Source organism: Lasiodiplodia theobromae (assembly GCF_012971845.1).
Source record: "Lasiodiplodia theobromae strain AM2As chromosome Unknown scaffold_59, whole genome shotgun sequence".
Classification (NCBI taxonomy): Eukaryota; Fungi; Ascomycota; class Dothideomycetes; order Botryosphaeriales; family Botryosphaeriaceae; genus Lasiodiplodia; species Lasiodiplodia theobromae.
Window position 1 is genome coordinate 49,277 of NW_023336540.1, and position 25,769 is coordinate 75,045.

Sequence of the window (25,769 nt, forward strand, 5' to 3'; positions counted from 1 at the left end):
AGCTAGGCAGAAGGATATTGCACTGAACGGTGATGTACTTGAATCCATGGCACAAGGCCTGCTTAAGGCTTTCATGATCGCTGAAACGGATTTACTGTGGTCACTAAAGCCTTGTTGTTCAAAACCTGGTGTCCGCATGCGTCCGGAACTGTGGAGAAAATGTTTCACTACGAGAAGGCTTCCCAGGTGATGAACACGGTATACCTGATCACGAACAGAGCAACCGACCCGGGCTGCGTAGAAACCAACGCGAATTCTACTCGGTCCCTATCGAAAATTTAATCATACATATCTTTGTAGGTCAGTTTCGGTAAGTAGGAGAATCAAATGTTATTTTGGCACTACTATGCGCTAAGATTCCTAAGGAGGAAAAAAAGGCGAGGAAACTATAGCACCACTACATCCAAAGACCAAGGTCGAATTTTACGTAAAGAGTTGTTAAGTTCGCTTCCAACCAGCAAATTGCGATAGGAAGTAAAGCTTGTGATCCTGAACACATATTTTCTCATCGGCAAGGACCTGCTTGAACTTCTGATATGCCTCGGATTGCATGTGAATGTCCATGTGAGCCTGGTCGGAGAACCTAAATATCGCAATGAAGTCAGTCATCAATAGTAACCATCGAAAAGCGAGTTCTTACCGTTCAGTGACGACTATGACCGGTCGATTATCTTCCGTGGACTTATAAAACTCATACTGCCAAACAAAAGGTTCATGATCGTGAACGAATGCCGAAAGAGTTTCGATAATCTCGACCAACTACTAAAAGTAAGTCGACATAAGAATACGAGAGTAAAGATTAACGTACCCTGTCGACCTTCTCCGGGTCCGGATACATGACAGCAATGAAATGGATTTGTTTGGACGCCATTGTGTTTTTTTGTTTAAAAAAGAAAGTGCAGGGTAAAAAAGTCGAAAGCGACTTGTACTCTATATATAGTTTTAAATGATAAACGAGTCAGAGTTGAAGTGACCCGTTATCGGCATCGGTGTAGAAGTAACCCGAATCTATCGGAGACTTATCGTATAAAGCTAGCAGCCAATCATATTTACCAGCCCTAGGCTGATCAAGGCCGCTATTGGCTAGTGGATAGGAGTCTTTTATTTACGTATCGGAAAAAGAGGGGCGCTTTTGACATATCTCCACTATATCTTGTCAGCTGATAAATAGTAAGTTTACACGACTCGCCGACAAATTGTGGAGACGAGAACACGTCACAGTGGGACGAACAACCATTACTGGAAGAACATGATGACTAGTACATAGATAACTGGGGGCGTCAGCACTGGAGGGGGGCGATTGAGTGGCAGGGTATTCACGGTGCTGCGCGAGGATATGACATGTTGTGATGTGAAGATAGTATTTAGAACAATACGTTTTCATCTTAACGATGACTTCTGTTACGTACATGCGTTTCGTTCGGTAAAGGGAATTGCCGAGGCATATGTGCCTATAATTTTATAGCATTATTATTCTTTATGCTAGCCTTTAGGTGTAAGACTCCTCTGTACAAGCATGCTTACGGCGACCCCGCACCTGGCTGTGTTTCCTCTGAACCCTGTCAACAATTCCTTGGTCGTAGCGCGGAGTGTGGCTAAGCGAGGCTGAGAGCATGAATTGCGTTAATGTACTACTACCTTTTGGGGCCGTTTCAGCCTTACAGAGATTCGCTCGTCTCGCATTAGAGCTGAAAAGGCGAGCATCTATTAATAAGTCTTTTCTATTAGGAATTGTTGGCTGCTGATTGTAGGTGCATCCCACTATTAGATTTTATAAGCATGTAATAGTAGTTTCTCTCGCTCTGACTTCGATTCTTGTAGTGTACGATGATTGTATGACAAGAAGCGCATCACAACCTAATATTCCCTCCCAGCCCCCACCCTCTTTTGTCTTTGTGGAGCGCGACTAGAAAAAGGTGCAGTCCTTCGTACAACTGTAGCTCTGCTATATTTATTTCTTTTTCGTTCGCAAGGCTGTTATGGGGCTGTGTCTTTCTGAAGCGTGCCCTGCTTCTGCTTCGACCGTGTCCTATTTATGCACAAGGCCGGGAGGCCTGATATGCTTATAAAAAGCGACAAGCTGACCGACTCGCAATAGACTCACCACAAGAATGATCTATTCTACCACTATCAGACTCAGAATACTGCAACCTCAAAATGCGCATCTCTTTCCCATCTTTTCGAACAATTCTTAAAACAGCCTGGCACCGCCAAGCTCCAGGAAAAAGCAGCACACAGTCGGAGTGGGTTCCTTCAATGCTTCGCAAGACCCGTGCTATTCCGATGGCTGGTCTATGTTTCGCTTTGATCGTTGTGCTCGAGATTCTTTATCAGACGATGGAGAAGAGCCATGGCATCCGAAGCGATAACAACATCCTGGTTATTCCAATTCGTTATCTACCAACAGCTGTAGCTGTGGCTCTCGGAATCACCTGGAAGTCGATTGTTTGGGACATCAAGATGATCATGCCCTGGTCAATCCTTAGCCGCGACCGCTGGGCCGAACCGTCCGAATCTCTTTTCCTGAATTACATCCACCAGATTGAAGTCATGGCAGCGTTTGCCGCATTCAAGAAGAGGCACTGGGCTATGTTCCTCGGACTTCTGACTGGATTTCTCTGCGGGGCTGCAGTTGCTGCAACCAACTCTTTGACATACGTGGAGCTGCTCGCGGAGGTCAAGGAGCCGGCCATATTACGAAAGACATCTCAATTCGACCTCAGCAATGGAACATTAGTCTACCCAAATGGAACTCTCGCGATTCCAAAGGATCATCTTGGGAACATTCCATATGCAGCTGTCGCAGTAGAACGTCTACCAGGAGGGCATTCAGCGCCATGGTCGAATGAAAACTATGCTTTTGATTCATTCGCGCCAGCGTCTCAAGACCTCATCCTGGAAAATGCCTCTATTGAAGCTCATGTCGACGCTTTCTCAGCAAATATGGAGTGCCATCATTTGCGCATTGCATATAAACAGGAAGAGGAGAGCGGCGACTTCAATAAACCATTCATTCTTGAAGCCAACCAGGAAGATATTGCTCTGGCTGGGTGTTCTCTCCCGATAAACTGGGAAATCAAGAGCTGCTATCATAGCACACAGGCCTGGCTTAATGTCACCAGTTGCTCAGGAGCCCTGAATGATCAACGGATTCTGGCCTTTATTGCTGTTCCTGAAGCATTGAATAGCTCACAAAAATGCCATGACATTCAGTCTCACGGAGACTATAACAGTCTTCAGAAAGGCGAGATATCTGCTTTATCCACGACAGCACTCCTCTGCAATGCCAAGTTCTCCACGCAGGAAGTATTTATCAGGGCGAATGCCAGTACTGGAGAAACTATATATCACGAGCCGACTTCACCAACCAAATCTGTCAACGTGTATCCCTCAATAGAATCAGTTCTGCTATATCTTCTCAACCCTACCGACTCCAGGCACGCCACGTGGGATACAGCAGACACAGAGTATGCATTATATATGCCATCAAAATATTACGGGGTGGATTCCTTCTTTTCAGCTCTCAACGTGGGCAGAAATTCCACAGTCGAAAGAAAGTATATCAACAACCCTACAACTTTCGAATCTGATGTCTCGAATTTTTCAAGTGCTACCCTGGCGCAAATTGTCAATGCATTTGCTAGAAGAAACGAATCAGAGCCTACACCAGGCTTCATCACATCAACAAGCTCCAGGCTCTTTATTCGGGGCTTCTCTCTCCGCTCATTACAATTTGTCCTACTTGTAGTTGGACTAGTTTTCATTCTACAAGCAACTATTCTGAGGCCCAAAACTCATCTAACAGAGAACCCAGGCCCAATAGCAACGGTGGCTATAATTTTGGCTGCTTCCGAAGCTCAGGTGGAGCAAAATGTCTCAGGATATTCCACCATTTCCGACAATGAGACTCGAAAAGCGCTCTCCTCAACACGGTGGAGGTCTAATTCGAGAGCTGAAGTTACACGCCTCGAAATTCAAGCGGAAGCCGAATTTGGGGACTCGTCGACTGATGCACAATTTGAACACCATCATGGATGGCGTCCTGCCGTTTTCAGGGCAGTCTCACAAGCAGGAATAGTCACTGCCTTTCTCGCGGTAATAATCTCGCTTGCGGTTCTCCAACAGCAGTCGAAAGTTCACTATGGCTTCTGCCATGAATCTGAGATGTCGTCAGCGCTTTCTCAATATTCAACATCTGCTACCCTTATATTGCTCAGCTATATATGCTCCGGCATTGATTCTGCTGTTCGATCTGCAACATCATACTATACCCTCAGGAATCATCCACTCGACAAGCAGCCTTTGCTGTTCAACATCAAGGACAGGCCAAGCTTTCGGCTTCTATGGAACTTAAAATCTTCCATGTTTGCAGTAGCGATGTCTTCACTCATAGTTCTGATCTTTCCAACCGTAAAGATCGTGGCTGCAGGTCTCTTTTATCCCGAATTGGCGACCACCAACAGAACATTTGAGTTCACAATCGACCAAAGCCTCATGGAAAACCTGGAAAAGACCTACACAGAATATGATCGAGATATTAAATTTGATCATTACGGCGGAGAGACGTATTCCTCTGCAGACACGATGGTACAGCAAGCCGCACAATACGCAAAGTGGTCAAAGACCCCAGGATTTGGAGCCTCTCAGAGAGATGGGATACTTGAAAATCTTGTCCTTTCGAATGTTAGCGCTTGGCCGACAGAAATGGACCAAGTCTCGGCGATAGGAGATGAGATCCATATCAATGTTCCTGCCATCGCTGTGAATCCACGGTGCGACATGCTTTCTTCAGAGGACTTCCAGCTCATGTCTGATGGTGGACCTATGGACTGCTCTCGGGGTACATATAACTGCTCTACAAGCCGTTGCAATGTACAAGGTTCTCTTCCGAGCCCGAGGATGTCTAGTTATTTCTCTATCAGCGGGCCCCCCTGTGACGGCGACTTTCATTATCGGTATCAAGGAGACGCCTATTTTGATTCCGATGGTTATCAGGTTACGATTGTGGATTGGTCTCCCTGGCTCGAACCAGTCTTCAATAATACACCTCTCCCCGACGAAGGATCCGAAATCCTACCAAATATTTTCAACTCGTCTTTGCCATCGATCCGAGCGGTTATATGTACTTCCAATTTAAGTTTGGTAGATGTGAGTGCTATTTTCACTCGGTCGACAAGGTCTGGTCTCAACGGCACAGTTGTAAAACTTCCCTGGCGTCCGTCCAGATTCGATAGAAGCTCCTTGTCGTATCGGGGAACTTATAATGGCATCCCAGACTGGTTCTTTCCCCCATACCCGGGTTCAATCGACGACTCTGGTATCGATCAGCTCGGTACGCTGTATGGCACGTCTCTTTGGCCGGCAGTTGGAATAAGCGCAAACATGTTCGAGCTTCTAGCAACCTATGGAGAATACCAAATGCACAACCTGACGAGGCTTTTAGATCCCGAGGGGCTACGGGAGGCGGCTGAACAAATGCTGACAGCCTACCAGACGGAAATTATAGTTGAGATGAGGTCCTTCATGACCAACTTCACGCAGACGCCGAACGCAACTGTCACTCGGCCCGGCACCCTCTCCATGCACCGCCCTCGCATACGTCAGGATCTCCGAACTACCATCATTCTTGAATCACTTCTCGGAACTGTCTTGTGTTGCGTTGTCTGGATATTTTTCCGATTTTCGGGTCCAGCTCTTCTGCCGAAAGAGCCAGACTCCATCGCAGCTCGGCTTTCTCTGCTCGCAGGTAGCCGGCTTGTGCAGAGACTACGGGAAGAGAGCCCGGATTCCTCAGGAGCCAAAGAATCCGAGATATTCTTGGAGACAGCTGAACTCGGCTGGTGGAAAACGAAGTCCGGGAACACTGCTCGATGGAGGTGGGGCATTGACATTGGCGACGGTGTGGTTCGACGCAACTGGGATGATCTACCTGCTCAAGAAGATGATCCAGCTTGGCCTTATTCAAGTGAGAACAATGGTTTGTTGATAAATGGTGGAGACGGGAACGCATCACAGCGAGGCGAAGAACCATTGTTGGAAAGCCAAGAGGACCAGCAGGACCATGAGGACTACCCTTCCAACAACCAACCAGAGGCCATTGAGCCTGAAGCGAACTGGAGCTTGTCCGTCGGTCCTTCCCTTCATCGGAGCTCTTTGGCTCTGTCCGAAGATTTGACATCATCACGGCTATACCGTCCTCCATCCACACACCAGAGTCTTGTGGACCCGCCATCACCTGGAGATCCACTACGTACTCCCATGCAGCTTTCTCCTCTATCTCTGGGCACATCGTTCCGCTCATACTTTGACGGTGAAGACACCAGTCGCCGTGCAGTGTCACCAGAAGAGCTTGACGATCGATCCACAAATCGGCAAAAATGAGCTTTTGGAATTCTGTCTTTTCTATTATCAGAGTGCGAGTATTATCGTCTACTATCTTTATTTGTATTTACTCAGAAATTTGAACTCGAACGCGGTGTTGCCTCGGCATGGCCTGGCGCCTTGTTCTGCCGAGTGATCCCCTCCCTAAGCTTTGCGAGATGACGGCCACTGTCTGTCCCCGTCAGCCTGTTGTATATTGATGGTGTTTTACGCACCGAAAAGAAATTAACACAATTCAAATAATTGTTCGAGATGCGAGGACACTCCGCTTACATGCACAGCTGGCTTGGTATTTTGGAGCACAGCCTTCAAATTATATTCCGGTCTTTCAGCTGGAACGAATCCATCTAATCAAAGCGAGAGAATTTCCGGTATCGCGCTTTTACAGTCCGCTCTTGCAGTCGATGGCCAGCGTGGAGTTTTGCTCATGTTGTGTGTAAAAATTCTACATGCAAGTCCGGACGATAGCTTCAGCTACCCACATATGTTATTTTTTTAAAGAAAAGAGCTGGGGCATAATTATGCCTGGGGTCTTACTCTGTACACATTGCGTGAAGTTCTGAAGCTGGGATGCCTTGAGTAGTGGTGCGCTGCTGCCTTCGGCTACGGCTCGGCGGCTTATGTTGCCTAACAATCCCTGCTCTGGCTCTCACCTATTTATTGGGTGCCGCGAGACTCATTGCCAGAGAAGCTCCTGCGAATAGAGTTGCGCATTCACCACAGACACATTCTGCCCTTCAGAATTATGGTAGGTCCAGGCGCGGTACGATTTCCATGTTATCACACGGTCGATTCACAACCACCGGTTTCTGAGAACGTCGCTGGCACAACCAAAGTCGACTTCGTTCCCCTCTTCCGCGACCTCGATACTTCGTATGGTACATTTGAGCTCTATCAAAACATCGGCTTCCAGCGCCCATGTCAGGACTATTCTTTGGAAGAGCTGAGGTTGATTGACTACACCCAACCCGGGGCTGCAAATGTTACATCTAAACAGGCCGCATCGGGATCAATCGAAAATGATAAGGCCGGACCGGGTCCTCGAAAGGTCTCGTCGATCGAGTCGCTTCCCGAAGAGCTCGTCACCGAGATTGCACAGCGGCTCTGCTCGAACGACTTGAAATCATTGCGTTTGGCGAGCCGGAGACTATCGAAGACAACATTTTACGTCTTTGCGCAATGCATCCCATCGGTCCACTTTGTCACCCTTACAGAATCTGGGCTACGCTCATTTCTCCCGCTGTCTCGGAACTACGATCTCGCTGGCCGTATATTAACAGTCAACCTCTTGTCTCCATTCATTGTTACAGAGGACGAGGATTCGGATCAGGAACACGTATGCTACCAGGATCCAAGATTGGCCGACTGTCCGATCCGCATCCAGAAAAACCTTGTCAGGGGCCAGTCCGAGTTGCACATCCGTCTATTGTCAGAGATCCTCGGTAATCTGAGAATCTTGAGACGGGTGAGACTGAGAGCCTTCCCAGTAATTACCAGCCGCGAACCATTAGAGCATGCCCTTGCTGCTCAGTATCCCATGTCTTCTTGGGCATTCCACTGCGTTATGGCCGCGGTTCAGAGAGCTGCCAACCATCTGCCCGAACTTGCTTTCGAGGAAGTGGAGCTGTTCAGTCAGGCTGCCTGCAGTGGGAAACTGACAAAACCACCGCCGACTGATATTTCTCCACTTGCCTGGGAGCTGGAACCTATCTCCGGGCTGGAGAGCCTTGATTTGCGTGTGGAGTCAACCGAGCAATGTAAGTGGCTGGCTAACCCTTCTCCTTCGCGTAAACCTACTGACTTTGTGTTAGTGGATGGGGCCATCAGGCACCCGTCGATGTTTCGATACATGCGCGCCATCCTGGCTGCCGCGGCGCCCGGTCTTGAGAGTCTCTCCCTAACGTCCTCGGATTGCCATCAACGAGAAGTGCTGAACGGAATTCTGGGGGATGGGATGCGAATGCCGAAGTTGAAGTCTCTGGCTTTGACCTCGTCCAGAGTGACGTTCGAGACTCTGAAAGCCGTACTGCTCATGCATGAAGCCACGCTTGAAAGTATCCAGATTGAAGGTTGCCTCTTGCAAATGAAGGACTGGCAAGTAGAGGAAATTTGCGAGATAGTGGAGCGACGGGATCGTGAGTTCTTTGTGGTGCATTGTAAGGGTTACGCGCCTTTTCCGTCAAAGTATGCGGAAGAGAATAAGTGGTTGTTTGATAATCGTTGAAGGGATTGGTAGATCTTAATAAAGACTCCACATTTTTGAGAGAATTACACTCATTGCTTGGCTTTCTTGGCGTGCTACGATGGGTGCAAGATTAAGTGCGCCAAGGCGACTTGGCACAACCCCACAATGCCTCCCTTGCACCCCAGACTTCTGCTCTGACAATCAATAAACAGCTTTCACCCTTCGACAGCCGCCAGCGTTATCGCAAGCGCCACCGTTCCCGACTCAACGGGCGCTACCCCGGTCAGGGGCTTGCCAGGCGTCTACATGGCGGCATTTAACGGGTTCGATGGTGACGGGTAGATCAATGCTTGGTACTGGCCCAAATCTGCCTCGCGTTTCATTTCGGCCGTCGATGTGTCTGGCCACTGCGTCACCGCTCGTCTCCAGCCCACCGGCCTGAAACCCTGTCCTTATCAGCGTTCCAGTCAGGCCACTTGCGAGCAGATCCAGCCCGACTCGGCACGGCTGCGCGAATCAAGCACCATGACGCATCGGCCTGTTTAGGCCCACCTCCAAGGGTGGTCGCTGATCGGACACGCTCGGCGCGGGCCGCGGAGTCCGGTTCTGTCATCCATCCATCAGCTCCAGCAATCCCAAGGAGCATGTACAGGAGACGGCGTGCTGCATCTACGTTAGATGACCAAACTCTGTATGGGCTGACACAGTCTTCAGCTCTGCATAAAGACTAGCACGCAGTCAAGAATTTTACCCCGCGGCACAGCCACGAAAGTACCCTGCAAGCAAGCGACCGGCATGCGAAGGCGGCATCGGTTATATGTGACAGATACGCCATCTTTTGCAGAGGCCTAGTGCAAACGACACTGGCTGCATTCCATGGGATACCTGATGGACGAAAGCAGCCGCGATCCGCGGGAACCGCTTCCCCCTTGACACATGCGGACGAACATCCAATCACACCCCGTCGCATCGCCATCTCTACCGCTTCCGCCCTTCACCGGATTTCTAACAATAGGCCGGGGGTGATAGTGGCGCACGCAAGGCGTGTCGTCGAAGCCGGCTCAAGGTCTAGCTCTATCAGCCGCACATCCCATGGCGATAGCGAGAGTGGTCCCGCGAACACGAGGTATGCCACCACCCATGACTGGATGAAACACAGCACTGGTCACGTCATCGACGAGCTTATCCAGCGGGCCGACGAAGCGCGACAGTCCCTGCCTCAGTTGTCGCCGCGCGTCCTGATCAACCCCCCTGGTTTGATGGCAGATCCGCCAAATTCCGCACCCCGGCCCGGCGTGCGAGACTCCAGCCTACCGAAATGCAGCGCACCCCTTCTCTGCACAGCCCTGCCGAGCGCAGCAGGATGGCGAGAGTCAAAAAATTAAGCTTGGCGAATGACCACGCGCTGGCCCAGACTTCCTGGAATTCTTAACATTCCCCCTCGCGCCGCGCTCGCGTTCTCGTGTCTCGCCACTACTACCATCACCGATTATGGTGGTTATTTGCACTCCAGCAACAAGAAGACTCCGGACTTTTTTTTTTTTTCTGAATCAAAACAACCGACCAGCCAAGTATGCACGTCATGCCGCTGTCAACAAAACCTAAGTGGATGCGGGGGCACCGGTCCATGTTTTTCTACGTAGCCTGCGCCTCGGCCGTTGTCGCTTTGTTGATATTTTTTGTTAACGCACTTCCCCGTCGACTAGCATCGCCGGACAGGCCCGCGCCATGGAAACATCTCTGGGGCCAAGGGTCCACTTGGCATTTTGAACCCATCCGAGACTCGAGAAATCTGGGGTTGACGGATGAGCAATGCGACGTTCGCCCGCCCGGAAGACTTCAACAAAGATACTGGCTGACAGTCTCGTCAGATTGCCTTCCCAAAGCTCTATACAGAGATCAACCGTGCCCACGACCATTTTGGCCCCAGTTCCATTAAGCAGGACCAGGTCAAGATATACCGCGAGCGTAAGCCATGGGCGCACGCGCAAATCCACGTCCTCATCCACACCGGCCAGGTACATCACTCGCTCGGCAAAAACCTCCCAGTCCTGGCCCCATGTTGACCATTCTTTCCACCCGCAGCTCTACATCATCGACTACATGCAAGGCGCCAGCAACGTCGCGCGCGGCTATGCCGGCCTGTCCAGCCTGTATCGCGCCTTGATTGCTGTTGACGACCCAACCACCATCCCCAACGTCGAGTTCATCCTCGACATTGAAGACACGCCGGTGCTGGACGCGCCGGCCGACCGCATCGTGTGGGCCTGGAACCGCCCGATGAAGAACCTCAACACCTGGGTAGCGCCGGACTTTGACGGTTGGGCTGTGAGTAATCCAGATGCGCTGCCCTGCCCATCCCATCCCCCACCAGCCCGCCCCTCCATCCCCAACACTGCCAACCATCCGCTCCACCACGGTTCCCCGCAAAACAAACAAACAAACAACATTCCCCGCATCCCCCCCATCCTCCCCCCACGGCCCCCCACATTCCCGAACCACCAACCACTAACCACCCACCCACACCACAGTTCCCCAACCCGGACCTAGGCTCCTACATCTCCTTCCGCGACCGCCTGCGCCACATCGAAGAGCCCTTCGCGCTGAAGATCCCGAAGGCGGCGTGGCGCGGCAACATCAACAACGGCGTGCGCGAAGCCCTCATGGCCGTCGTCAACAACACGTCGTCCGACGGCTGGGCCGACGTGGCGACGATGAAGGGGCACCGCCTGCACATGGCCGAGTTCTGCAAGTACATGTTCGCGATACACACCGAGGGCATCGCGTGGAGCGGGCGGTTGAGGTATTTGCAGAATTGCGAGAGTGTGGCTGTCGTGCATCAGCCGTTGGAGTATCAGGCGCATTATTATGATTTGCTTGTTGAGGAGGGGCCGGAGCAGGTGAGTGTTTGGTTCCGTGGTCGTGGGGGGTGGGGCATGGGTATCCCGGGTGGCGTGGTGCTTGGTACTGGGTGCGGTGCAATGCAGGGCTGACCCAACCAACCAACAAAACAGAACTACATCGCCGTCCGCAACGACTTCTCGGACCTGGAAGAAAAAATCAAACACTACCTCGCGCGGCCCGCCCTGGCCGAGCGCGTCGCCAAGACCTCAGCGGCGACCTTCCGCGACCGGTACCTCACGCCCGCCGCTGAGGCGTGTTACTGGCGCCGCATGGTGCGCAGCTGGGCCGACTGCCAGGCCTTCGAGCCCGAGCAGTACAAGGACGTGCACCAGCCGGACGGCAGCGTGTGGAAGAGGCAGCGCGGGGTTGATTGGGAGGCGTTTTTGGTGAGGGATCCCGGGTTTAAGTTGGAGTTTCCGGGGAAGGAGAAGGGGAAGGAGAAGAGTGGGATGAGGGGAGGAGGGTGACGCAATGGAGGAGGATGAGAAGGTGGTGATAAGCCGCATGAATCTGACTCGAGATTTTTTTTTTTCAACGACTGTGTGACGCCTTTTCCTGGTTTTGGTGGGATCCTTCTTTCTAATGTGGCGGTCTCTTTGTTGAGGTGACTGGGCTGTTTGTCCTTACTTTGCTAGCTTGGGGGCGTGTATGGTATTTGTGACACAAGGGGTTCGGGGTGGAGAAATATCTGTCTGCCGTTAGGGTCAAGATTGCCGAAGCAACGGCACGGAGAGTAAATTTAGATATATTTTCTTGTTATGTATTATTGGATCTGTCACAATAGATTGTTGCGACCTTGTATTCAAGCAGGCTCGTTGCATCAGTGACATTGATATCGCTTGCTAAGGGAGCGCCAGTGAAACATCAAGTACGGCAACAGGAATGTAGCTGTTATCTTTGTGTGGCAGCACGGGCCGAGATGGAGCCATACAGAGAATAACCTAACTACAAAGGGTGCAGCCAAGAAAGCTTATCCATAGATAGTGCATATCTGCCTACATCATCATCGTTGCTCTAGTATAAGGCGTCCAGGATCGGACTACCCGACCCTTCTATTTCGTACCACGATGTCACCATCAGAAGGCTGGAGTGCAGGGAGTGAGGAATGGCTTCAATGTGTGATTTTGTTTGTCGCCACGGTAGGATCTGAGTGATGATCAATGCTCGCGTTGGCATCATCATTGTAAACAATTTGCAGATTGAATGAACGGAAGCTGCTGTGTCCCAGATGTTTCATCCGCAGTATACGACATCGCAGAATACAACAACTGAGCAGACTAAGCACCATGCAAGTAGGACGGGTCTTATTGTTGGAACTCTTGTAGGTGGCATTTATGGACTTTGCGCGTTAATCGGTTTCATCTTTTATATGCTTCGAAGAAAGCGGCTTAGGGCGAACACGGGTGCAAATGGAATGATGGCAAAAAAGGCCGCGCACTCAGGCTCAGAGATGACTAATGACTCGATGATCCGAGAGATGGGGGGCGCAGGTCGGACGCCGGAGATGGCAGTTGGTGTTCCGGCGCAGGAACTTCATGCACCTGTAACCATATCCGAGATGCAGTAGAGCCAAGAAAACCAGGTAGTATTACTCATTTATGTCAAGCACAAAATATAAAATCAGGTTCATTAGAAGCCAACTTGCGCCAGACTCTTATTTGCAAAATGATGGCAAGTGCCTGAAACGCTCCTCACCCGTTGCGTTATAAATGTGGTTGTAGAGTGAGCCATACGGGACAACGTCGAGTCAGCAACAGGCAGTTACGGACAAATTCCGCACTGTTAGTCATCATTGTCCGCTTAACATGTCAGCTTTTAAATGCACAAATCCGCTCCAACTTTTCAGTTGCAGCACATTCACCATGCCGGACTTCACTATCCGAACCAAATTGAATTATAAATTGCAGCTGAAAAGCCTTCAGACGATGCATTAATGCAACCTCCTGCATTGCCATATACATACAGTGCTTGTACCGCTCATCCGTGCAGCACTAATGTAGAGGCTCTCGTACCTGTTTCAGCACTAATATATCTATTTGTAATAGACGATTACTTAATACGCCGACAAAGCTCGGCATTGAATAACTCCGTAGCACCCGTAAGCTTACTTATTTCACCATCTCTACCGAGGTAATTAGTGTATTTTAAAGGCGCCTACTTTATTTTAAATATCACTTCCCCGCGTTGCAATACCACAAAGACATCTAATCCTACCCGCATCTTCCACCCACTCTATCCCTCAACCATGGTGCAATTCTACCCCGACGATTTCTCGCGCTTCGACAAATTCCGCATCTTCCGCACAACCTACAAAACCGTCTCCTCCCACGCCCTCACAACCGACGTCCTCGTCCCCATCCACCTCCTCGACGACACCACCACGACCCCCCAGCAGCCCTCCCGCCCCCCCTCTCCCCTCCTCCTCCGCTTCCACGGCGGCGGCCTAATCGCCGGCTCAAGCCTCTTCCCCGACTTCTTCGCGCCCTGGCAACTATCCCTCGCCCAGCGCCACTCCGCCATCATCGTCAGCCCGAACTACCGCTTACTCCCGGAGTCCACCGTCGCCGACATCCTCGCCGACATCGAGGACTTCTGGACCTGGATCCACGCCTCTCTCCAGACCTTCCTCGCGCAGCAGACAGGCCCGGCGGCGGCGGCTATCCGCGTCGACACGGGCCGCATCATCACGTCCGGCGACAGCGCGGGCGGGTACCTCAGCCTGCAGCTCGGCCTAAGCCACGCCGACGGCATCCGCGCGGTGACGGCCGCGTACCCGATGGTCGACGTCCTGAGCAGGCATTTCACCGAGGCGTACGAGAAGCGCATGTTCGACGTGCCGCAGTTGCCCAGGAGCTTTATCGACGAGCACCTCGAGAAGGTGCGGACGGGCGCGCTGCCGAATGTCGTGTCGGAGGATAAGCGCTTCGAGCGCGGCCCGTTGATGTTCGCGATGACGCAGGATGGGTTTTGTAGGGAGTACTTTCCGCGGGAGAGGAGGGAGCTGTTTCCGTTGGAGAGGGTGGGGAGCGGTGGGGAGAGGTTTCCGAGGGGTGGTGTGTTTGTGTGGCATGGGAGGCAGGATTCGATTGTGCCGGTTGAGGGCAGTGTGAAGTTGGAGGAGGTGGTGAAGAGGATAGATCCTGGTGCGAAGTTTCGGTTGACGATAAGGGATGGTGATCATGGGTTTGATGGGGAAAGCAGTGTCGACGATGAGTGGATGGCTGAGGGTCTGAAGGGGATTGTGGATGCGTGGCTGGCTTGAGTCATCTGCCAAAATAATCGTAGTCTCCAGTACACAGTATTTATGCCGTCCTCTTCCTGAGCTGATCGTACTTCAAAACGCTCTGCAACAGCACCTGCGCCCCAGTCTCACAGTCCTCCGGGTTCGCCCACTCGGTCGGGTTGTGACTAATACCCTCCCTGCACGGCACGAAGATCATGCTCGTCGGGCAGTGTCTGCTCGCATACACGCTGTCATGTCCAGCACCAGACGCGATGTTCCTGATCAGCTCTGCCTTACCACCAAGCACATCCATCGCCGCCTCCCGTACCGTCCTCACACAGTCCTCGTGGAACACCGTCGCCGTGGTTTGGCTATCCGTACGCCACTGAACGTCAAAGTGCTCCCTCTTTCCCAGCGTGCCACCGGCTTGTAGACCGCCAATGTCCTCGCCCGCTGCCAGGCGTGCAAAGTCTTCCTTCAGCTGCTTTTCGACAGCGAGGACAACGGAGTCTGATGGCGAGCGGATGTCGAGGCTAAAACTGACGGCGCCGGGGATGGTGTTGGTCGAGCCAGGGGACAGTTTGAGGATGCCGGTAGAGGCGAGGGCATTGTGTGCAGTGGCCAGGCGGTGGGAGTGCAGGATGAGTTTGCTAGCCAGGAGCAAGGCGTCGGTACGGTTGGACAGAGGAGTGGTGCCGGTGTGCGCCTCTGCACCATTCAAATGTCAGTCTGAGATCCCGCGCCGGATTGGTCAACGTCATAGCACGTACCGCGTCCTTTTATATCGACAGTGAACCACTTGTACGCCTGCACGCCTTCAACCACACCAATCTTCTTCCCCTCCGCCTCAAGCACCGGACCTTGCTCGATATGCAGCTCGAAATGCGCACCCATCGGCAAATGGCGGTAGCTCGCCGGCGTGGCCCCCAGGTACCCGATCCGCTCGAGCTCAGACTTCAGCGTGGCATTATCCCCACCGCCGCCGCCGACTTCGCGCAGTCCGTACGCCTGCTCGACCGGCACGGCGCCGGCCCAGACGGCCGAGCCCATCATGCTGATCGGGAACCGTGCGCCCTCCTCGCTGCCGAAGCGTCAGCCCAAAGCAACGCAACGCCCGACAAACAGGGACAGCAACACAAACTCACTTCGTCCAATTCACCACGCCAACCGGGTACTCCGTCTCCACCCCTCTCTCCGCCAACACACGGAGCATCTCCACACCCGCCACCACACCGAGTATCCCGTCGTACCGGCCGCCCGTCGGCTGCGTGTCGAGGTGCGAGCCGGCGAAGGTAGCCGGGGCAGCGGAGCCGGAGCGGCGGCCGGGGCGGACGGCGAAGATGTTGCCGATGGCGTCGACGGTGACGGTGCAGCCGAGGCTCTTGGTCGTGGCGACGAGCCAGTTGCGGACGTGTTTGTCGGCGGAGGACAGGGAGAGGCGGGTCATGCCTGTTTCGGTGGGGGCGCTGGGGTGGGGGTGGGGTGTTAGTTGGGTGGGGAGGATGGGATGGGATGAGAGGAGAGGAGAAGGGGAGAAGGGTAGGGAGAGTGACGATGGGTGGCTTACTCTCCCCAGCGTTCACCGGTGCCGAAGGAGCAGGTGTGGTGGAGCGTTTCCATCAACCTCGCGCCGTTGACTTTGAGGTCGGAAGGGGGTGGAGGGGTGGTTTGGATGCCTTGGAGTTGCTGGCGATGGCTTGAGAACGTGGTTTTCGGGGCAGCGAGTGGGCGGTGGAGAGTGGAGAGGCCACGCTTACTTGCATGGGTTGCAAGAAGTCGTGGAAGTCTGAGAGTAGCGGACATTATGAGCTTGGGATTTTTGGTTTATTGGTTCCACTGAGAATGAACAAAAGGACGAAGATGATCTTCCAAGAGACACAGGGGAGCGATTTAAATAAAGAAAGCCCGACTGGGATCCTTCTGCCGGGTTGATGTTCACGAAAGGGCTCGTTCAGGCAAGTCTTTCCAGCGGTGCGAGATTCGTGGCGTGTCACGCGGTGTTGGCTGCCAGCTCAGACGATAAATGACAGGCTATTACGTGAAAGAAATTGCGCTGCGCTTCCCCTGTCTGTTGTTCTTCTGAACGATGGGAAAGGGTCCAAATAAGGCAACTCGCGATGCTATAGCTCGGGGGACTATTTCACTGCGGCTTCGACAGGGTTACCGACATATTACAAACGCGAGAACGTCATGATACATGTTGCACCTTCCTTTTTCTTGAAAACTCTTGATTTGATTTTGTTGTGGGCGAAATGCATCGCTATGCCTCTCGTGTGGCCTTTACTCGGCATCCTGATGACGTTATGCCGCTCGTGTGGCCTTTATTCGGCATTGTAAACACCCCCCGAGAAAAGAAAACACCAATGTTGCAAAATGTCCCACTCACTGGTAAAAGCTATTAGTCGGTCCATATGACCTGTCTCAGCTCTCATTATACATGATGTTGAAAGAGGGCGTGTTGTATGCACGATATATCATTGCTTTCTTTCTTTCTGTTTTTTTTTTTTTTTTTGCATGCCGTTTGCCAACACTAGACTGTGAATCAGCGGGCAGACTGCTCGGCGCTACTGGTGATCTATTTATAAATGGGGCTTCGAAAGTAGTTGTTCTGGCTCATTGGAATACATGCGGCCAGGCTAGTCACAAAATAATATTGCAAGATTCAAGACCGATTTCTGTCAGTCCCAATTCTTTACCATCTGGGCGCCTTAGAAAAAACGTAGCCGGTGGGATGGTAAGGATCAATCAGCAACAACCTTGTAGTTTGGCTTGCTTCAGTACTGCTGTGCTACATTAGGGTGACGCTTGTGAAGCGGTGATGTGGAAACATCGTATCCTCTTTATTCTTACTGGGGGCCTGTTTACTTTTGGAGATGCGCTATTTCCAGATTTTATCGGGTATGCATGAAGAAGCCCCTATCGTGGCCAAGCTGTTACACAATGTAGTACGATCGTCGGTCACTCCGGTTTTATAATCAAGCTGACTGCCTATCGTTTTCGGTTTCTGACATCTCTAGAAATCATCCAGCATGTAGCTTCCGTCATGATCCGGCGTCAGCTATAATCAGCTGTGGCTTGACCAGAATAGATAAGATGGGCTCACCCAAATTTCACTCCAAAGGTAAATGTTGTAAATCTCGCTTTTCCTCCGTGTTTCAGCCGATTCGAATCTGACCGCTACTCTCGATAACAACTTGACCACAGACATATTGATCTGTTTATTTTTCGGCCATTGAATCAATGCAGAATGGATGTTTCACCTTCAATGGGAAACTCTGTTCAAGACAGCGAGGTCTACCTTGGACTCTGGACGAACTGGTCTCTCGGATCCATACGTGGGGCGACCCTGACGTTGACTCGAGCTAACGGCGCATTATTAACGACTTTCAACGCGCTCTTCATCACATTCGTCGGTCCGTCGTCGGCTCACATATACTTTTCGTAATTAATGATTGATAGGAACCTGTTTCTGGCGCATCGTGTGTTTCGCTATCCACTTGCAGTTTTCTTCCCGATCCGCCGAAGATGGCCTATATCATCAAAGGCAAGCACTGCTCCGAAATACCGCGAACGGAATTACCGGCCTCGGAAAGATCCTTCAGATTTCCTGGACATGGCAGAAGCACGCCCGACGAGTTTGTTACCGAGTTCTACCGCTTTTGTTATCCACCATTCTTTCAGTCACAGCCTTCGGTGTTGCCGGGGTATTTTCCTCCCAGGTATCTTCAGCAAGCGGTAATGATGTTCTCGTCACCGGCGACAACTGCTGCATCGAATCGGAGCTCTTGGTGCTAAACTATTCACTCGGATATGAACTATGGAACCCGGTTCTGACCCAGCGCATGACGACTGCTTACAGCTACGCACGCGAATGCTATCGGGGAAACTCGACCCCAGAAGAATGCCCCCTATTTACCAAGACCAGCCTTCCGTATACTGTACAGATGGATCGCCAGTGCCCTTTCGGTCATCTCTGCCTCAACGATACAGATACGATTTATATCGATTCCGGGTACATCAACAGCCATGACGATCTCGGCATGAACGCTCCCCCCAACGAACGATTTTTATACCGCGCTGTCGAGCATTGCGCGTTGCTAAACAGCACAAAACACTCTACGCTAGATGAAACTGCCCAGGTCGTCTCCTTCTATTACGGATCTCGAGGGAAGTACAGAAATGAGACTTATATATACACTACACAAAGCCAGCCACTTCATCGGTATTGGTCCGGCACGGCGCCTGATGACTACAGTATAACGTAAACCGACTTTATGACTCCCTGATGATTAGTAATACGTGCTGACTATCTGCGAATAGTAGACTCCTGGCTTTTGAATCAAGCATAGAAAATTCGGAGTTTATACCCATCCCAGAGCTAAGCCGGACTGACGCCGACGTAATGTTAGTTTTTCTCTCGGCCAATGGGATTGCTTACACAAAGGCTGTCGACGACCCGTGGTTTTCGGCGCACGTTTATAATTCGACTTTGCGACTCGCAGAGGTTTATCTCGCCGACCAGCCTGTCAGCGTCCTCTCCTGCGCCCAGCAGTACCAGTGGTGTGATGCAGCACGGCAGCAAAAATCTGGAGACGGATGCGTGCCGCTTTCTGGATACATTCCGGCTGGAACGCGCTTTATGCAGCTCGGCACTTCCGAAAGTCAGCAACGAGCCTTTGATTGGTACCTCCAAGCCCTGAAGCCGATCAATTCTGCGACTATAATCGCAACTCTAGGATTGTCCAGTTTAACAGCGAGACTGTCGTTAACGGGCGGGGTTTCAGGATCTCTGCCCAAGAATCAGTGGCAAATCGAAGTGGATAATTGGTTTGCTACGCGTCTGGCATATCTACAGAAGATTCCAATCAATACAGCATACGGTCCTACGGATGATCGTTTGTGGAATTTCATGGAGAGGCCGAAGGATAAGGAAAGCAAAAAAATATGTCGGAATCAGGTTAGTCCCTACTCAGTTATATTTGTACATTTACTCCATACTAACGGCTATAGAAAATCCGGACAACGAGATTTACAAATTTCAGCGTACTCAGCCTGTCCATCATCTACAGCATTGGATGCCTCATCATCATTGTCTCCTACACAATGGAATGTGTCATACGTTCCTTTCATCGCCGGAAGGGCCTTGATCATTTTGCCTATCTGGAATGGGTAACTAATGACACCTTCCAGCTACAGCGCCTCGCTCACGAGGAGCTGGGCTGCGGGCAATGGGAGTCTGGAGCGGATGATATTCCGCGCACGGCAATGGGAGACCGGCTCGCACTACTGGATGTGTCGGATCTGGAGCATCCCAGGCTGCAAAAGGTGTCTACTTCTGTCGATGCCAGACCCATTTCCGAGTCAGTAGAAGGTCATGAGCACGGCCATCATTCGGTTGATCAAGCATGTAGTCAGGGTAATTCCCAAAGGCATCACGCTTCGTCCGATCGCAGCAGTGGATATTTCGCGCTGCAGCTGGAGCCACTAGGTAGGAGCATAACACCAGAAATATTGGATTAGGAGGTTGGGGATGAGATTGCACAATCTGCTGGGGTGGGATTTGGTGAAAAACCTGAAGCGGCTTATGGGCAAGCGGGAGGAAGAAAAGGACAGTGTTTTGTTCCAGAGGGCAGACCTTACGCCAAAGCCTGTTGATAAATGTGGGCTACGAGATATAGAGTAAATCTGTCTTGTTAATTTCGTCGTCATCAAGGGATTTGTCAATAAATCTAAGAACACTTAAATAGGATACGGCCACAATCTCAACCGCGAGAAACCCTCAAGTGTAGCGACTCAAAATAAGCAATGAAATTTCGGTTTCCCATATTCAAGCGTAGAAGGGTATCTCAACGGAAAAAACTGACGTAGTCAATTCAGCGCTGATAATTCCCACTTTACCAAGCCGTATGTCCGCCATCAGCCCTCAGGTCAGCACCGGTGATGAAGCTGCTCGCGTCGCTCAAGAGAAAAATGATTGCCCCTCTATGCTCATCTGCAGTGCTCACTCGCATCATCATGTTATCTCCGGACCACTGTTGCTCCAATCCATCCTCGAGCATGGTTGGCGTGGTCATACGCGTTCTGATGTACCCTGGGGACACAGTATTGACGCGAATGAGTGGGTAGTCTTTATTACTTCCCCATTCCGCTGCCAGAGACCGTGCAAGCTGTACCACTGCCGCTTTTGATGAGTTGTATGCTGGTGTGTTGACTCCCTGCATTCTCTTTAGTAAATTGAAATATTACCGTAGTTCCCCCCTTTGTTGGATATATTACCTTGTTACTGCCATGGGCGCTCATACTAGCGATTAATACCATGCTTCCTGGAACCCCCTTCCGTTGAAACTCTCGAGCTGCTTCCTGCGCGCATATGAATGTGCCATTAAAGTTGATATCCATAATGCGATTCACAGACTCAATGGATGTTTCGACAGCTGGTCCCTTGCCGCTTATGCCTGCAAAGGTCAGTAGACATTCCAACAACCGGTCCCTTTTTGGTTATACCTGCACAAGTGACAAGACCCTGTAACGGGAATCTTGTAGCCGACAAAGCTGTCTGGAAGGCTCGGCGGACGTCTTCTTCCCTGCTGACATCGCATCGGTGGTACCAGGCTCTCGTGTCATTTCGCTTGGCAGCTTGAAGTACTCTCTCTATTATACCATTAGTAATTCACCACCATAGAGACGCCAGTTGGAGACTGACCCCAGGGCTCTGCAAGAGGTTCATCTTGACTGTCCAAACACACAACATCACCTCCGCTCTCCAGGACAGATCTGGCTACCTCCAAACCAACTGAACCGCCTCCGCCAGAGACTAGCATCCATCAGCATATCTTCTTTTATTATTGAGTGGGTTTTCAGATTACTTATGACAGTTCTGCCATCCAACCTGAAAAGGTCACCGATAGATTTCTCCGGTGCGCCCAAAGAGGCTTTCGCCTCTCGTTCGCTGGAGCCCATCCCCAGGAACTTGTCCTAGAATCAGCACTTCCCACAAATCGCCGACTGGTGTGTTTTGTCAAGATCGCTTTGGAGTCCCAGCGTCTGTTGTTTGGATACGGATGGCATGTATCTCAAGATGTCGGCTTCTCCTGTGTTTTAACTACTTGTCGCGTGTTTCCCCAGAGCGGGGTAGCCCTGTACGTACGTGGCCCGCGGGCCATGTAACTCACACGGAATGTCTGCCGGGGCGGGGCGTGTCGCCCGTAGGTTTTTCAACCCCGGACTGGGGCGACACTCACCCTTCAGAAACGTTACCCCGCACTGTATCAACACAACGGCTGTCGCATTGCTCTAAACAATCCATCACCCATGGAAACGATATGGGAAAAGAGAATAATGTCATCTAGCCGTATCGCGGCTGCTTCGCCCGTGCCTAGGCCGGGCAATAAAAGCAAAAATGTGTAGGCAATTAGTGGACATGGCCCGCGTTTCCAGCTGCAACTGACATATTCAAAGTTGCTCCTATTGCCGACAGCGCAAAGTTGGCTGTGATGGGAAGCTGCCCAGATGCAGTTTCTGCATTAAGAATAAAGTTATGTCATTACTCTTCCGCCAGGAGCAAGCCCGGTCTCCGAGATGGGTATGTGTCTAAGCTTGAGGGGAGAATAGGTTAGCGTCTCCAATATTTCCTACTATTGCCGGCCTCTGGCCTGATTTTTCAGATCAGCTGGAGGCACGAATTCTGAGACTGGAGCAACCCCAAGCCTCGGATATGCAAACCTACACACCATCAACCGAGTCCGCTGCAGCCTGCGCCCAAGTCATGGCCCGTTCTGAGCCTCCGAATGTAGAGGCATCAAACAACATCCAGCATCCTCCAGACCATTTCGTGATGTCTGATGTCCATGATTGGGTTCATTCTGCCGCGCCCACTCTGACCCCTGCGCTCGCCATAGAGTTGTGCGGCGTTTGGTTCGAGAAATACCACCCATGGTTTCCAATACTGCATCAGCCTTCACTGTTCGAAACGTTGCATTCATCGCCGACTATTGACAACTGTTCTCACTCTCTAACCATCAAAGCTATCGTTGCCGCGACTATGGCTCAGTATAGCTCCTTGGAAACCATCCCCGCAGAGCTGGAGCTGCAGTCCAAGAGACTGGGAGTGTAAGATTCTGAATAGATAGAATGCTCAATTGTGACATGAGTCCTGAGACGAATCTCTGGCCTCTCTAGCTATAATGTCTTGCTGCTATATGTACGTATTTTGTACGCTTATGTCTGGACTAGTGAGTTCCGTACTCTCTGACATCTGACATGTGATATTGTGTCTTTTTGGTTCTCAATGTGTGGCAGTGAGGCGGAAAGAATTAGTTCCTGACAGGGAGACTAGGTCCTCGTGGAGGCAGTCGCGCAGTCGTCTCTTCAGTCTATACAGGCACTGCTGATACTTTCGAACTTGGATTCAGTTGTAGTAAATCTGTCTAACTTCTGGAACCTGATAGCAATGTGCAAGCGGTGCGTGAACAATAAGCAGCCTGTGAAGCCTCTTCTGATCATAAATGGAATGTCTCTCCAGCTGTGATTGAGAGATTTCCTTGCAAACCAGGGAAATGATTACAGCAATCGTTCAGCAGCTCCTCCCCGGCTTAGACCTCTTTTATGCACAATTGTAGACAGGGAAGAACGAATTCGTGCATATTGGATGGCTGAGCTACTTGATAGTGTCTCAACATTAGGTGGCAGCTGGAGCCCGACTAGTTCATCACCAGACATTACCGCTGTTCTCCCATGCAGTGATTCGATCTGGGCATTCCCCGAATGTCTGATTGTTTGGCGTTGTTGGGGCTGGGACTGCCGCCTTGTTCCGTTCGTTATCATGACCCTGCGAGTTGGGTTCTCCGGCTGGTTCCGGGCTGGGTGCTCCAGCTGGCCTTGGCTGGCGACAGGGCCTAAGTTGCTGTGGCCATCGCTTAGCTTCTCTGAAAAGGTCCCATAAGGCCGCACGTTTGTCTTTGCTGCCTGGCGGTAGGTTGAGCTCGTCGTCCCACTTGTGTAGAAGGCGGTCCAATGCAGCGTCAACAATTGGCCTATTGGCTTTGCTGCGTACGTCTGAGCCCCCAGAGTCGCCGTTGCGACCACTGGCGGTGAATTGTGCCGACACACAGCTGAGCTCATCTTGAATGTCACGCCGAAGTGGATCAAAAGCTTCGTCAGTCAGCCCAAGCCAGTCACGAGCGTTCTTCATTAATGTTCGCGCGTCCGCGTTGGCAATCGTGTTGGCGAAATCCATAGGCCGGCTGCGGGGCCGCCGCGGCGACGGTCTGCTGTCGTTGGCCATTGGTGAGCGGCGCTGGCTCGAGATGTAGAGGAAATGGTTGCTGATGAGTCGATGAAGCAGCAAGGACCATGCGGCCGGAGTTGCCCCATTTAGGTATTTTCCGGCTTGCTTCCGTTGTTGGAAGGTAAGATAGCGAAGGGTGCTTTCTCTTCGGGTTATAACTAAATACGTTACCCGTTTACCTTCTTAGCTTCGCGCTTTACCGAATTACTCCACGGTAGCGTGCAAGCGGCTTGAAAGCGGAAATCCTGGGCCTATTTGATTAATTTCTAAGCTTAAGCGTAAAAGCACTTGCTAATTAAATTAATCGCAAGCTCTGACGTATATTCTAAGGCCTGTAGCGTCCGCCAGCCTAATCTAAGCTTCTAACCTTATTATGACGACGCGCGGCAACCCGCTGGCTTCTTCGCCATGGATGGTATTCCTATATATTAGTTGTACCCTCTGTGCGACTTCTCGCTCGTGCTGTACTTCCCGGACACCTCGAACGATTCTTGGCTGTTTATGGTAGAGGAAGTCTGCGGTAGGCCCTAACCCGACTTATCTTTTATAAGACTTACTTAACTATTATACCCGCGTCTTTGTGCTAGAGCCGCCGAAGTTCTTAGATGCTAGCCCTCTTAGATTCTGCTGTCTTGCCCAGAGTCGGAAATCAACGAGCTAGTCTCTATGAGATTTAGCGCCGTACTCTAATACTGTGTGGGTGCTAAACGCAACATGCGAATCTCGCAGTCCTACCTTCTACGGGTAGATGCTCGCCGCGACAGTACTGAAGCCGAGTTAGAACATAAAGAACAACTAGATGAGCCTTAGGGTGATCAGGAACAGGGAGTTAAACTCGAAGATGAACAGCAACATGTATTTGAGCCTTAGGGTGGAGAACAACGTGAAGTCAAGCTTGAGGATGGACAAAAATGTGGTGTCAAGCTCGAGGATGGACAACAACGGATCCGCTGTACACTAAGTCTCTGGAGATCTACGTTCAACAAGGTATATTCTTATTCACCTCATTTTCGTACTTTATCTGAATCATGTAATGTAGGCGAAGATCCGGTTTGGCCTGTCGTCGGTTTTGGACGCCATGTATCTCAAGATTCTTCCTCAGATGAGGCTTTAAGCCTTACGCGAAGCTGGCTTTCCGACTACATCTCCAACCGCCAGAATTGCCCACCCATATCCACCCAGAATCCCAGCCCAATCCCCACCAGAGTCATTGATTTCAGCTACACAGCCCATCGTCCTCGTCTTCATCCAGCAAATGGAGCGTCAGGCAGCTATGCCGCTCTAAGTTACTGCTGGGGCCCTCTGCTGGGGCCCTCCGCCATGGCCCTGGAAGACCTCGTCCACCAACGACACCAACAAGCTCACCGGCATTCCGCTCGCCTCCCTCCCAAAGACATTTCAGGATGCAATCTCCACTACCCGCAGCCTGGGTCTGCAGTACCTCTAGATCGATGCCCTTTGCATCATCCAGGACGGCCGATCATCGGACTGGGCGTCCGAGGCTGGTAAGATGGCGGCCTACTACGGCGGCAACGCGGCCGTGACCATCTCGTCCGACGCATCCACGTCCAGCATTGCGCGCTCGCAGGTGAGTCCGAGACAGGAGATCAGTAACTGTGCACCGTCGTGGTCTTGGGCGTCTCTGTCACCAGGGCGGTGCGTGTAGCGTTGGAGGGCTGGTGGAGGGCGGAGCGGAGTGGGGAGCGCGCCGCCGCCTGGCGAGAGGATCAGATCCGTGGTCGAGGTGCTGGAGGTCGCGTGTACGCGGGTCGAGACGGCAAACCCGCTTG

General features: G+C 51.5%; 4 protein-coding genes across 4 annotated transcripts; 2 read left to right on the top strand and 2 right to left on the bottom strand.

Moving 5' to 3' along the window:
- Positions 1-438: 438 nt before the first annotated feature.
- LTHEOB_12208 (Antibiotic biosynthesis monooxygenase) lies at positions 439-871 on the bottom strand (the record flags this gene model as incomplete). Its single annotated transcript, XM_035509050.1, has 3 exons — positions 439-583; positions 641-759; positions 809-871. The coding sequence occupies 3 exons, from the start codon at positions 869-871 to the stop codon at positions 439-441; spliced, it is 327 nt and encodes a 108-aa protein (XP_035365204.1).
- A 9,186-nt stretch (positions 872-10,057) lies between these two features.
- Positions 10,058-11,937, top strand: LTHEOB_12209 (uncharacterized protein; the record flags this gene model as incomplete). Its single annotated transcript, XM_035509051.1, has 5 exons — positions 10,058-10,060; positions 10,438-10,584; positions 10,652-10,894; positions 11,098-11,466; positions 11,581-11,937. 5 exons carry the CDS (start codon positions 10,058-10,060, stop codon positions 11,935-11,937), a joined length of 1,119 nt encoding a protein of 372 aa, XP_035365205.1.
- A 1,778-nt stretch (positions 11,938-13,715) lies between these two features.
- Positions 13,716-14,732, top strand: LTHEOB_12210 (Alpha beta hydrolase fold protein; the record flags this gene model as incomplete). The annotated part of the gene is made up of 1 exon (XM_035509053.1): positions 13,716-14,732. The coding sequence occupies one exon, from the start codon at positions 13,716-13,718 to the stop codon at positions 14,730-14,732; it is 1,017 nt and encodes a 338-aa protein (XP_035365206.1).
- A 40-nt stretch (positions 14,733-14,772) lies between these two features.
- LTHEOB_12211 (N-carbamoyl-l-amino acid hydrolase) lies at positions 14,773-16,456 on the bottom strand (the record flags this gene model as incomplete). Its single annotated transcript, XM_035509054.1, has 5 exons — positions 14,773-15,401; positions 15,464-15,774; positions 15,839-16,159; positions 16,261-16,379; positions 16,451-16,456. The coding sequence occupies 5 exons, from the start codon at positions 16,454-16,456 to the stop codon at positions 14,773-14,775; spliced, it is 1,386 nt and encodes a 461-aa protein (XP_035365207.1).
- Positions 16,457-25,769: the final 9,313 nt, after the last annotated feature.